This window comes from Camelus bactrianus, chromosome 5 (assembly GCF_048773025.1).
Source record: "Camelus bactrianus isolate YW-2024 breed Bactrian camel chromosome 5, ASM4877302v1, whole genome shotgun sequence".
Lineage (NCBI taxonomy): Eukaryota > Metazoa > Chordata > Mammalia > Artiodactyla > Camelidae > Camelus > Camelus bactrianus.
This window is the reverse complement of record NC_133543.1, coordinates 101,466,148-101,480,512: the sequence shown is the minus strand read 5'-3', so window position 1 is coordinate 101,480,512 and position 14,365 is coordinate 101,466,148. Positions and strand designations below refer to the sequence as shown.

General features: G+C 53.3%; 1 protein-coding gene across 1 annotated transcript in view; it reads left to right on the top strand.

Annotated features, from left to right (window-relative positions):
• Positions 1-2,081, top strand: part of DRC11 (dynein regulatory complex subunit 11) — a 149,739-nt gene extending 147,658 nt beyond the window's left edge. The window contains exon 19 of the mRNA XM_010948153.3: positions 1,461-2,081. Coding sequence (XP_010946455.2) covers positions 1,461-1,589 — 129 coding nt within the window. The 3' untranslated portion in view covers positions 1,590-2,081. The remainder of the gene's footprint in view (positions 1-1,460) is intronic.
• The last annotated feature ends 12,284 nt before the right edge of the window (positions 2,082-14,365 follow it).

The window sequence follows — 14,365 nt, the reverse complement described above, 5'->3', positions numbered from 1 at the left end:
CCACCAGCCCCACCCTCCCCCACCCCTTCCTCTCCTGCCGGCGCCCCAGCGCTTGGCACAGCGCCTGCCGCATCTAGGTGTTCAGTTCATTGTTTAGTGGCAAATGTACTGAGCAGATGGGTAGACGGAACAGCACCATCACTCTGCTGAGTAACGTGCTTCCGTGGCTGAGGCTGCTGGCAAACAGGTCTACCATTTCTGCCCTGAGAAATCTCACCTAATTGTGCTTCTGACAGTGTGTCCGACCAAGGTCTTGCAGATTCTCCAAACATGTGTACCCTGCTCCGCGGACACGATGGAGAAAAAGTGTCATGGTGACGATGTAATTGTCATAATAATGTGGGCCAATACTTGTGATTGTTGTACGCCGGGCCCCCTGTCAGCTCAGTTAGTCCTCACTATTCTCGTTTTGCAGACGAAGACACTGAGTTTACAGTGAGGCGTGGAACGCTCCCCAGAGATGTCTACATCCAAGTCCCTGGACCCTGGGCGTATGTTAGGTTACATGGCAAAGGGGAATTCAGGTTTCAGATGGAGTCAGTCTGCTAATCAGCCGACCTTAAGGCACATTACCTTGACTTATCCTCATGAGTCCAGTGTAATCATAAGAGGTAGAAGAGGGCGTCGGAAGAGAGAACGGAGAGACCGCGGGGGGAAGACTCACGGGCGCTGCGGGCAGCCCAGCATTACTGGCGGGAAGGCGGAGGCGGCCGCAGCGGGGGAGCAGGTGGCCTCTGCAGACTACAAAAGGCAAGAGAGCAGATCCCCCCGGGGCTCCAGAGAGGAACACAGCTCACGGACACCTTGGTTTTAGCCCCGTGAGACCCATTTTGGGCGTCCGGAACTGTAAAATGATAAGTGCTTTGCTTTAAGCCCCTAATTTTGTGAAAATTTGCTACAGCGGCCAAAAAACAAAAACAAACAAAAGCAAAAACACACAAGAGGCAAAATGACTTGTTCCAGGTCACACAGCTTAAAAAGAACAGAGCCGAAACTCCGTTGTGATCATTAAGTGCTTAGTTACTTGGCTCTGGTATCGGCCATGTTTTCAACAGTCTCCCTCAGGGCGTTTGAATGTCCTCCTGAGATTCACCCACGGTCACCGGTCCAGCTTCTAGTGGCCACGTGTGACCCATGGGAGCCACTCACGTTACCAGGAAACCCATACTTTCTGGACCGAGCAAGATCCCCAGGAAGCCGGGTGACTGAGTTGGGAAGGATTGTTGATTAGATTTGACCAGTGATTCTCTAACTGTTAACCCCTTGAGGTAGAAGTTTCAAATTGTGTAGAAATGCAGGTCGGTAAACCTACTGAGAAAGAACCTGTATTGGACGTATGTTAAATGTCCAGTGTTTAATGGCTGCTTCCCCTTCGTTTCAGCAAGCGTGTCTTTGTTTTTAAGGGTATACCAGGGACTCCCGTCCCTCTGCTGTTTTCCTGAGCACCTGTTTGATTTCAGGTCTGGTACGCCAAAACCCCGATGGGGAGGAAGCGAGCCCTGGCGTTAACGGGAGGTAACGCAGAAAATGAAAAGGACAAAGGGAAAAAGAAAGGAAACAAAAGGGAAACAGAGAAAAAGAAAAAGTAGTGCCTTCCTGAGGGGCCGAGCTCGAGTCTCACTCAGGGGTGGAGGCGGCCCCGACTCTCCCACACGGAGGTTCACCGTCGCCTGTGCGAAGACGGCCGCGCCCAGGCCCCAAGCCCATCAGCCCTGCCCTGGCTCAGCGAGACCCTTCCAGGCTGTCCACCAAGTTGCTTGTCCACAGCGACTGTTTCTAGAGCTCGTAACTGTTTCTCAATCTGTGTAAAGTTTGTGTGTGACCGAGTCCACTCTTCACACACTCGCCAGCCTTTCCAAGCTGGACACTTCATCTCATCAGGACTAGTTGCCAAATTAAATTTTGATGGTTAAGAAATACTCTCATCTGACAACAAGTAAGTTCAGGCCACCACCGGCACTACTTGCTTTTTACTGACCCGTACGTACTGCACGTTCTCTTGCACGTGTTTTAATAAATTAATTCTTTGTGCTATTAATATGTGATATGGAATGGAATAAAAGCTGCTTTTCTTGAACTGACTCAGTAATGTGTTTGCTGGAACTGAAAAAGATCTTAAAAATTAACTGAATTTTCTAAGTTTGAAGATGGGGACATAAGGCCCAGGGGCACACAGCTAATCTTTGGAACACTGGAACTGAAATAATTGCCTCCTAGTTCCCAGTTCACTGCTCTTGAAAAGCACTGGGACGTTGGCAGACCAATGGCTGGATGAAAACTACAACATAAAAATGGGCGAGAAATAGGAGATGGGAAACCCTAAATAAAGAAATAACAAAAAAATGAAAGAGTAGAAAGGTAAGTTTCAAAAGACTAAATTTTGCAAGAATATGAAAGTTTATTTGGTGGAAGATAGTGGGTAACCCACTTCTAAATTGTGCTGAGAACATAATCAAAGGATGGAGACAAACTGAAGTGGGGCACGTTGAGTTAAATTTAATGCAGATGAACTCTTGGACAGGGTTTGACTACACCACAGAGAGCCGCGCGGTCTTGGACTCTATGGACCAAACTGGGTCTCTAGGCGTTCCTGGAATTTGATCTTTAATGCCCCAAATGGCTAGTGGTTCCCAGCTGTCTTCTGGCCACCAGCACACGCCCCCCAGCCTGGGTCTGTACAGAAGAGGGACACAAATTAGAACAGGAAGCAACCCTGTGCTCTGGGTATGTTCCACACAAACTAGAAACCATCCGTCCTCTTGAGCAAACTCCCCTTTCCAAGTGCGCTGCCAAACATTAGCCTTCGCACACCAAAGGCACCCCAGGGTGTGCGGGCTGCCGGCCTGCCCTCCCCTGACCCACTCCGGACTGCCTGGCCAAGGTTCAGAGCGGCCTGAGAGGTGGGCAGACTCCCTGGCCTCAGCACAGGCAGCGCTTAAACGTGCGTCCCCCCCGCGTGGCCACTGAGCCCCTTCTTCCGCCCGTCATGGGACGGTCAGGGCCCAAGAAGAGCATTTCAAAGCTCCAGGATTTGATGGTCATTGCAAAACAACAGATCTGGATTGTCAAGCAATGAAAATCCTGATTGTCAAGAAATAAACATTATGAAATCGTTCACAGGAGACGACACCGTTTCTCTTGGTCTCTGTTTTCACACTTTCCAGAGCGCGTACAGACCCGCTGCGGTGAAGCTTCGGGAACGGTCAGCCATTAACCGACAGAACCCTAACGCGTCCTTGTGCCTCAGAGCGGCCCGCCCCGCAGGGCCGGTGGGGGGGGGGGGGTGCCGTCCCGGCGGCGGGGGGTGGGGGGCAGCGTGGCCGCTGAGCACTTGAAACGGGGCTGACGCCGCGAGAAACCGGGTTTCTATTTAACGCTGACTTAAAAGGCCGCCGGTGGCTTGTGTGACTAGTACACTGAACAGTGCGGCTTCGGGGTCACTCGAGTCTTAAAAGATCGGTAAAGCTGGCCCCGATACCACCCCCAGGTGCGCGCTCTGCCCCAGGATACTCACACTGAGGTGTGATCTCCCAGCCTGGTCACCCTGTTTTCTCCAAACAGTGGCCTCCTGCCAGTCCCAGGGCTGGGTTTTCACTCTGTGCCACGTGGCTCACATCAGCCACCCTCCTCGGGTACCCGGATCCAGGCTGTCCTCCCTCCCCAGCGGGCTGAGCCCAGCTCACAGGCGCCCTCGACTCTGCACCCAGCGGGCCCCTGTGGGTCGCTGCAGAGTCCACAGGCTCCAGCCTGGCACTTCTGGAAGCTACACACGGCCTCCTGCTCTGTGCGTGTGTGTGTGTGTCGGGATGAGCAGATACGTGCACACACGCTCACAAAAATACACTCCGCTTTTCTGACATGAATGGTAACTAGCGTATATACTGTTCTAGCCCCTCGCTCTTTGGCTTAATACTATATCTTGGACAGTGTTTCACATCAGCTCATAGACTGGTCTTGTCTTACATCAGCTACGCGACACCCCACTTTGTGGCTACAGCATAATTTATCTGATGCTTGGTCCACTCTTGGTCAGACTGCGTTCACCCTTTGCTGTTCCATCAGTGCTGCAATGAATACCTTTATACGTTCTTCTTTGTGGACACGTACAGGAAAAAAATCTGTAGGAAAAAATCTTAAAAGAGAAGTTCCTGTGTCAAATGACCCGTGCATTTTTAATTCGGGCAGCTCTTGCCAGGATGCCCTCGAAAGAGGGGCTCATCCCACCCGTCATGCAGGGAGATGCCCATGACGTCATCTCCACTGGGCAGGTTATCAAACTGGGAGGCTGTCAGCGATCCGTGTTTAAACCCGAAGTCCCCCTGGGAAAGTGATGCAGCCGTGGGTTACAGTTCCCATTCTTACCGGACACAGAGGAGGAGTGACAGCCCTGACCAGAGGAGAGGAAGGTAAGCGAGGTGGGGGTGGCGGGCACGGAAGGGCAGGAGGACTGGGGAAAGAAAGGGGGACAGACTCTTCCTGGCAGTTCTGCTGGGGCCTGAGCTGTTCCTGGGCCGTTATGTGACAATTAGCTCCTCTTGAGCATGTTCTTAAGTGAAGGGGACAGTAATTAATGTCATTAACCCTCATTAAGGGAGCCTTCTATGGAATGCAGTCTATTAAAGTGGAATTAAAGCTCCCGGCGGCTCTGCACTCGGCCTGCCCTGTGGAACAAGCAGGTTCCATGTCCGGCACCCTTCCAGGACACACGGCGCCCCTCCGAGGCTGTTCCCGAGCCCGTCAGCCCTGCTGCAAAGGCAGTCGTCATGCTCGGTGTCACGGGCTCTTTCACAAGAGTGACACTATTTTCAGCCACTGATGACACAGTGGGACCCCAACAACTGAGGAAAGTGGCTTCTGATGTCCTTGAAAGTCTTGACGATTTTAATTGAAAGGAAGTACGGATGATGCTAACACAAGCAGAAGAACAATGAAAGACCAGTGGGCTTGAAGCCAAGCTGGCAGCCACCTCAACAGTGAGGTTTGGGAAACCAAACAGTTTGGCCCAAAACAGACGTCTCTAAGCACCTGAGATCCCAAAATAGGCGTCTCCAAGTACCTGAGGTCCCCACCATGAGAATCGCCTGTTGGCCAGTGTGTGGTCCCCTGAACTGAACCGTCCTGGCTCATTACAAGTCACCGTTGCAGCATCCTAGCCGTTTGGGGTCCTTCTCCAAGGGTTTTCTTGCAACTCCTATGTGCCAGACACCCAGACACAGAGGGAGCTGCTTTGAAGTCTAGTGGTGGAGGGGACGTTAATAAAACGGTGCAATGAACGTGTGGGGCCAGATCTGCATGAAGGGTGTAGGGCCAGATCTGTCTAAGGGATCCGGCTTCCCGCTGCCCACCTTCATTCCTGCAGCAGCACTTCCCTGATGGGGAGTCTGAGACTCCGTGAGTACCAGGCAGGTCTGTCTGACTCTCCAGCTCTTCAAAACAGCTGCACGTACCACCTGTATACCTGAGACAGTGTATTTGGGGCGCCTGGCGCGTGGGATGCACTCAGTGTGGGTGTATTGCCTTGTAGACATTCCACAGTGTGCTTGTGATGTCGGGCTTTGGGGAGGTGAAGGGGACCCCAGGAGCCTGCGGGCTCTGGCCGCCCCTGAACACTGGTTTGTTGTCAGGCGACTGTCTGCTACCCCAGGTGACTAACCCAGTCCCACTACATGGCCAGCAGGCACAGTGCCCCACTCTTTCTTTTGGCCTAGACAGTAAGCATCTTAGAAATTAGGTCTCTGCAGTCAGTGCTAGAGACTCAGAGCAAGGGCTTTTGACCCAAGTGCAGTCTCCCCGCCCTGCCCCTTTTGAGTTTTCAACCAGGAGCATTTGGTCTCTGTCTCACGGGGCTGCTGGGCGGAGCGACCCCAGCTGTGCCCAGTGCACCCAGCGCAGAGCCGGCACCAGGTGAGGCCTCTGCCAGCACGGCTGGCCGGCCGGCCGGTACCAGCAGAGCCGGTGCTGCAGGGGAGGGGTCTGCCGTCACGCGGGGCAGAGGCAGCGCTGGGACGAAGGAGTGGTGCGGGAGGGGTTGAGCAGCTCCTGCCCCCCAGGGCCAGGCAACCGGCCCGGAGAGAAGCCTGTGAGGCCTGCAGAAGCTGGGACTCTCTGCAGGGTCCCCGTCCACCCTCCATCTCCAGCCCTTCACTCAGCTCTGGTTCCCTTGTGGGGGCCAGTTTCAGGGTCTGGGAAGGGGAGGGCCTTCATCACCTCTCGGGCACCCCTGGCTCCACCTCTAGCGTCCACAGCTCGCCTCACTCCACCCCGCCCTCAGGCCTCCCCCGACCCAGGTGCTGTGAAGAGGGTCGTGGCTGCTTGGAAAGCACTGGAGGATGGGCTGGGCTGAGTCCAGATTTCACAAGTGAGCTCGGTACCTGGGGCCAGTCCCCCCTCTTATACACACACATACACAACACAGATCCACACTACACACATGAACACGCATGACACAGACTCACACACATAAGCACACTTACAGACACGGAAACACACAGGCAGAGATACGTGCACCCCACACTTATACACACCCCACCACATTCACACGCATACACACATGCTAAACACACCCCCCTACAGCCCCCATCCCCCCAGGGGCTGACGGCGGAGGCCCGTGGTCCTCGAGTCCCCAGGCCTCCGGCTCCAGCCTGGGGAGCAGCAGGCACGGGGAGCAGCAAACGGGGCAGATGTCCCCGCAGGTGCTCTGGGTTCCGGGCAGCATGTTTACTGTCTGCACTGAGCGAGCGCATCGTGCAAACGTCCGCTTCCTGCTCCTCACGGGAGTCGCAGGAGACCCCAGCTGCGGCAGGAAAGACTGACACAGACCCCCCCACGGCTCCCAGCTGCACTGGGTGCGGACGGGCAGGAAGGGCGGGTGGCTACAGCCCAGGAGAGGCTGGAAGTGCACCTCCACCGCGAAACGAAACCAGCGTCCCCACCTTCCCTGCAGGGCTGAGAGAGGTTGGTGGCCTTCTCAAAGTCTGCGAGCTGCTCCCTGACACCACGAGACCACACATGCGACCAGGAGAAGCAGGATAGAAGCCAAATTCTGGGTGATGGGGGCCCATCCTGTGGGTCCCCAGGAAGCCACGTTTATTTCATCTATAACAGACCTGGTGAACTCCAGAAAGATCTTCCTAGCTCTGAGTTCCTACTGCCCTTCGGACAGAGAATGGATAAGCAAGATTATACTGTGCAGCAGAGGGAAACATATACAGGATCTTGTGGTAGCTCACAGCGAAAAGAAATGTGACAATGAACATGTGTGTTCATGTATAACTGAAAAATTGTGCTCTGCACTGGAAATTGGCACAACATTGTAAAATGACTATAACTCAATAAAAAATGCTTTAAAAAGAAAGAAGTGTTCCAGAGATGAGGGATCTGTACACCTTCACCCATGACAGGCATCAGGGTTTTCTGTGATAAGAGGGCCGTGGCCAGGTTCACCTCGCCTCCCAAACATTTGGGGTCTAATACGCCATCGAGGAAGCACCCAAAATATCCCAAGGCAGAGTCCTTCCCCTGCGGCTGGATGACCGGCATCTGCACAGCCAGCGGCCACAGAGCGCTGAGGGTTTTATCCCGAGAGAAACAAAGAGCCAGTGCTCACGGAGAAGGTAAACAGCTGAAGGTCAGAGCTGGCGTGCTCTCACGCCGCACGGGGTTCTCTGAGCATCCCGGCTGATTTTACATCCCAGAGTTACAGTGTCAGAGTCAGACGCGTCTCCAGCAGCAGCTCCCACTCTGCAGCCTTGCCCTCCTTTCTGGCCTCATGCTTTACTAACCACACTTTCTTCCCCCCCACCTGACATGGTGGACATCTGTCTGCTTTCCGTCCTCACCCAAGCTGCTCTAGAACATACCACCCACCGGAAGAGCAGGCGAGAGCCTGGGTGAATCCCGGGCGACGTCCTCCCTGCCCTCTAGCTGGACCTCAGATGGGTGAGAAGCTTCCATTGCGTTGAGCCCCTGAGAGCCCGTGGTGGGCGGGAAGGCACGGAGAGGACCGGTGGAAGGTTTATCTGCATATCAGGTCCGTGTTTCCTCAGCCACCACGCGGTCGCATGGCCACACTCAAGTGCAAGAGAGGCGGGGAAGCTCAGTCCAGTTGTGTGCCCAGCCTCTACACGAACGGAAACGTGAAAATTGCCTCCAGTGTTCAGATGGGGATTCAAGTGTATGAATTCAAGAATGTTTGCTATTTCCAAGCAAAAACGCTAAAGATAACTAAATATTCCCTTCTGACAGTCCCATTTGCTCTCTGACTGCCTGAAATTCCTTGAGAGTCGTTCTTTTGTTGGTTTTTTCAAACAGTAGAAAATAGACATTTTTATTATCTCTTTTTTATTGAAATATAGTTGATTTACAATGTCGTGTTAGTCTCTGGTGTACAGCAGTGTGATTCAGTTATACATATGTATGCAAATATTCTTTTTCATATTCTTTTCCATTATAGGTGATCCAAGGTGTTGAAGATAGTTCCCTGTGCTCTACAGTAGGTCCTTGTTGTTTATCTACTTTGTGTATAATAGTTTGTATCTGCTAATCGCAAACTCCTTTTTTTTTTTTAAATTACAGTCAGTTGTAATGTGTCAGTTTCTGGTGTACAGCATAATGTCCCAGTCATGCATACACATGCCTACATTCATTTTCATATTCTGCAAACTCCTAATTTATCCCTCCCTCCACCAGAGAGTCATTCTTTTGAAAGAAAACTTTCTGATAGTCTTTTATCCAAATGTGAATATCCATTAGAGGGGAGACACAATTATGTCTTTATTGAATTATGGCACAAGTAGAGCAAAGGCACTCTGCTCACACCCAGGATATGAAGCGAGGCGTTGCCAGAACCTTAGACCCCACCCCTCAGAGCTGCCACTTACAGTGAGTGCTTCTACGCTGGGAGTGGATCACACCGGCCACGTCCCACGCCATCACCCCGTGAGATGCGATGACTTCCCCGCCAGCCCGGCACCCATGTTTATGGGGCTCAGTGGGGAGGTCTCATCAGGTGGAACCCTCGCGGGGCTGGGCGGAAGCTTATGCCACTCAGAAACCTCAGAAGTCATGGCACACACGGGGGTGCAGTGCTCAGGGCCCAGGCCCACACTCGGTCCTGGGAGCTCCCCCGGTTCCCAGAACACGGTTCGTCACCGCCCCAGCCCCCTAGGCGAGTGTGGTGCTCAACTCAAGCAGCCAGCGCAGGGATGACGTCCTCTCTCCTGAAAGGTAGACTTTACTCCAAGTGAAAACGAATTGATTCTGCCTCGGCCACTTTCCCCATTTGCGAGCATCCTACAACTGACAGATCAGCTGATGGGGAACACTACTTTTGTATAAAGCAGTTAGCCACAGACTTCAGAGGGTTCTCCAAGGGAAATTTAATTACATCCTCCCCAACCAGACATCCAAAATACCCTCGCTTAGCTTTTGTGCTTGTATTTATATTAAGCACAATGCCCACGTCCTGTGACATTAGTATTTCTCTTCACATCATTGAAAATAGGAGTCCTTTGGAACTGGTTGGAGCAAATTATAATGCACCCAGCCAGGGCCTTTTGTTATGCAGCTCTTCAAACGGGGTGCCTGCCTGGCCCTCTGAAAGCAGTGGGACCACTGGAGTTCATTTGAGAACCTTCTACCCCAAGATGGTCTTGCAAATTATTTCTGCCCTATGCAGAGAGTCTTTTTAGTCTCCTCATGGCATCAAGTGACTTTGAATCTTGCATAATACAAACTGGCACATACACCAGGAAGGGATTATTGTTCTGCCAGGATTAAATACTGTTTATGATAATGAGCAGAAGGAACACGGAATGACTGAGGTTTTGAGTTCGTCCCTGGAGTGTAGTGGTACCTTGTCCACTTCAGGAAGAACTTCAGGACCGCCTGGGTTCGGTTTGCACCTGCAGACTGGCCTGGGCCATCCTCCAAGTGCTCGAACTCTGGATTTGGGGCTACACTGGACCTTGGGGAAGCCCATCCCTGCCTTCTCCCCTGGCCCTGGGCAAGGGAGGAATGGCAGGCCAGCTAACGCTAAGGTGACAGCCGGACCACACAGGGTTCTACTGCTCCTTTGTGGGCTTGGCTGCCCAGGCTGGGTGGTGAGCTTGTTGCGGGCCAGCTGTCCTCAGGTCAGAACCAAGGGCACGCCACCCAGAGCCTTAGCTCTGTGAGGAAGGTGGACCCAGCCTCCCTCCTACCAATAAGGGATCAGACTGGGACAGGCACCCACGCAGGGATGACAGCAGAGAGCTCACCACCCCTGCAGAGACTGGCACCACTCTTCTCACTAGCCTGGCTCCTCCGCCGGCCAAGGACATGCATGGCTGTCTGAGCAGAGCCAGCACGGATGAGCCAGTCACTTGGCTCAAAGCCTCCATCCCTGATGAAGATGGAAGCTTCTCCTGTGCCTCAAGATGCCCACTGGAAGTTTGATGAAGAGGTGGACCGGCTAGGCCCCTGCCCAGGGGTGCAGCAGAAAGGGACACAGAACAACACTGGGATCACAGTGCCCCCAAGTGGAGACCTGCCAGCACTGCTCTTGGTCAGTTCCAGATTGGGAGCACGCTCTGCTATGTCCCGGACGCACCAGGAATCTCTTATTTTAAGTGTCAACATGGCGGCATGTCATTGCAGGAATAAGCAGTTTTGTTTACTAATAGAGTATAAGCTATTCCACCATCTCCAGTAAGTAAATGTACAAATACTGAAGGAATGCCCAGTTTTTGTGCTTGAGGGAGCCCCCACACCTCAGTACGTCCCTGCCAGCTCGCCCATTCTGCATTATGCCCACAGGAAATGTTCATCACAGAGTTGTCCCTTCCTTGGGACCATGGGACATCTAGGGGATGGACCAGCACAGGTAGAAAGGGAGGGAAGTGTGACCACGAGGGAGAAGAGATGCTTGTTGAACAGGCAATGCCTCTGGACCTATTTTGTGCAAGGCACGGGCATCTTTCAACCTCGTGATGAAATGAGATTCTGACTGACTGAGCTGACGGAGAACTGGATGGACGTGGGCCCGAGGCAGTGCCTGGCCGCCCGGGGGGAGGACCTGGAGCTCGGGGTTGCTGTGGAATGGGAGAGTGTTGTCCCAGCCCACACCCTCACCTGTCTGAGAGGAAACACAGCAGTGCAGGTGAGAGTTCCAAGTCCTCCTTGTGTGTTTCATCTCATCACCAGACTATTGGATCAGTGTCACCGGCCAGGGTCTGCCCAGGAAGACTGGGACTTCGGCTGAAGGGTGGATCCTGAGGATTACTGCTAGCTGTTCCCCCTCCGACTGGAGGCATATTCTTTATCTCACAGCATTCCCAGCATCAGCAGACTGCAGCTGACCCCTGGGCCACGGCGAGCATGCCAGAGCAAATATCCTCACGCACATAGCTTTGTTCAGTGCCTCATCCATTTCTGCTAGCAAGACTCCCGAAAGTGGCCCGGCTGGGTCAAAGTTGCATGCACACAGCAAGGAGAAAGTAGAGGGGGAAGAAAATCATGGATTACAGGGCTGTGGCCTCCTGTGAGCCCTCCGGGGCGAGGTCCCTTGGGTCCTGGACACCCCCAGCAAAGCATACCTGCCAGTCATTTCTGCCATCATGGAAACTGGCCGAGGACAGGTGGGAGCAACATCGGGAGGGCCAGACTTTGCTGGAGACATTCCCAGACTCATCCATGTGTGCAGGTGCCTTCAGGGGGCCCCAACGTGGCCAGTGGTTCCACCCTCCATGGGGTCACCTGTCGATGAGAAGGCAGGCAGGCCATGATGCCTGAGTGGCCCCAGCACCTCCCCCAGCATCAGACACAAAGGGAAGGAGCAAGGGGCAAGGAAGCCAGTGTCAGGAAAGGGTTGACATGAACACCAGATACCTCGAGGGCAGGGGAAGTGTTTCCATCAGATTCCCAGTCCTTCTTCCAACGGTGGAATGGACATCTCTGAAAGGCGCTCGCCGGGAGACTGCTGCAGGGAACTGGGCATGCGTGCACCCCTCACCACCTTGTGATGGTCCCAGAGGATCGCACTGAGTGGGGCTGCTGGCAAACATCGGGATTTGCGACAAGATGAGACGATGGGTGGGGGGAGGGGGAAATGAGGAGCTGCTGATCAACAGGCATAAAGCTTCAGGGAAGCGACATGAATGAGCTCTAGAGATGTGCTGTACAACCTCGGACCTAGAGGCGACAAGACTACACCGTGTGCCTAACAAGGGTAAATCTCACGTTAAGTGTTCTTACAATGAAAAATGAGGCGATGGGGACAGGACCTTCAAACTACAAGGGATGGGAAGTCATCATCCTGACAATTCACTGGGAGGTTTAAAAATACGCTCTAAAATAGTGCTTTAGAGGGACCCCCTCAAAAAAAATTGGAGTGTGCTATGCAGGGTGGCTGGCTCAAGGGGCAGAGACCTGCATTAACCAGCCTCTACCAGCACCCCCTCCTACCTCCTGGGAGGTGGCCGCCTTCCCACATGCTCTTGTGCTCACCACACCACAGGATGCAGAGGAGATGCTTGAGATGGGTGCTCCACAGGCAGTATTCCCATGCGAGACACTGAAGAGGTAAATCCTTAGCACAGAGAATCCAGGAATGGATGAATCCATCTGAATGTCTCCCCTTGAGTCCAAACACCCTCAGGGACTATCCAGCTTCAAATGGGCAGCACGAGGTGGAGAGAGGACAAGACCCAGCTCTGAGGACAAGCGGCTCAGATGGTCAAGCGCAGACTCCACTGCAAGCTCACGCCCCCGGCCCCGCTAAAGGTGCCGCCCGCACCGTATGGCAGGGCTGCAAGTTGTGATGGAGGAGACAGTGGGGTGCGGGATGGGGTGGGGTCATGCAGTGAGGAAGGGGGTGCGACTTGTTTTACCTTGTGTGATGGTTTCCACACAGAGTGATAGTAGTAAGTTAAGGCTACAAAGAGCTGACATTTCAAGAAACGTCATTTTAACCAGACAGGCTACTATTCCAATGGATTTGGACGAAATGCAGAAAGAGCAGAAACCTTGACACCTGCTCCTTCTCCTCCCCTCCTCATCAGAACTGGGGACCCGACATGCCTTCCCCAAAGCTGACGAGATCGGTGTTTGCCCATTAGTTTCTGTTGGTCATGGCCAGTTACATTAGAATATGGCAGTTCCACTTGCCTTATCAAACCGCCATCACTGCCACACCCAGATGCGTGCACACACACACACACACACACACACACACACACACACACCCACCCCTCAGCTGACAAGTGTGATTTTGAAATGTCATATCTTCATGAGTCCCACTGACTGTGTATTCTCCCTTTGAATAGAATGCATTTTTCAAAGCCTTCCTCCCTGTTGCCTCGGTGAATCCCTGTGGAACGGAGATTGTCCTGGTGACCAGAGGGAGCCCAACCAGGAGAATGGAGGAGATGTTAGTATATTGGGGCCAATAAAATCTCCTTGAAAGTTGGTTTCTTAGAGACACATTGGGGACACCACAGTGCTTTCACCCAGCTGTCCCGCTGGCATTATGAGGCCAATAAACTCTCCTAAGATTCTATGAGCCTAATGGCCTCTCTTCCTGCACATTACCCCGAGCCCGGGCCCCGACTTCCGTGAAGACGCGGGGTGCTGCTCGCTGAAATGTGACGCCGTCACGTGGCCACTTCTGGAATGTCTTAGGGCAACTGGAGATCAATAAAGTGTCCTCAGACCCTGCCTGCCAGACCCCATCTCTGCCTGGGTTCTCTGGGATTTTAGTGAGGACACAGCCTGTAAGGTGGAGAGTGGGCCCTCTACACAAAACAGACACCTGTTAAATAGGAAGTGTTCCTAGGGGACCCCGGCTGAGGTGGGAGGTATTTATGCAATGGGGAAAACAAACCACCAGGGAAGGGAAGGGAAGGGAAGGAGAAGGGAGCAGTGGTGGATCATCAAGGCGGCCTGAAGGGAAAAACCATGAATCATCCAGATTGGTCTTAAAGAATCTGCGTGGGGACCAGGGCACACAGAGGCTTCCGGCAGAACCGTGGTGCAGTTGCCGTGTGTGGACCATCACCTGCAGCGGCCCCACTGCCGCACCCCAGAGCATCCCCTTCATGCTGGGTGTGCACCGGAGTCTCCCGAGGCTCTCGTTAATGTGCAGATTCCTCACCAGTCGGTCAGGACTGGGGCCCAAGATGCCGCATTTCTGACAAGCTCTCGGATGATACTGAAGCAGCTGGTCCCTGAAACTGTTGCCAGGACTAGAGCATCTCGGGTCCCACCCCAGCCACATGGAATCAGAATCTGCAGTTTATCACATCCCCGGGTGACTTACCTGCATACACAAGTCAGAAGTTTTGTTCTAGACAGTCCTGCTGCCCTGGAAATCAGAAAGAGGGCAAATCAG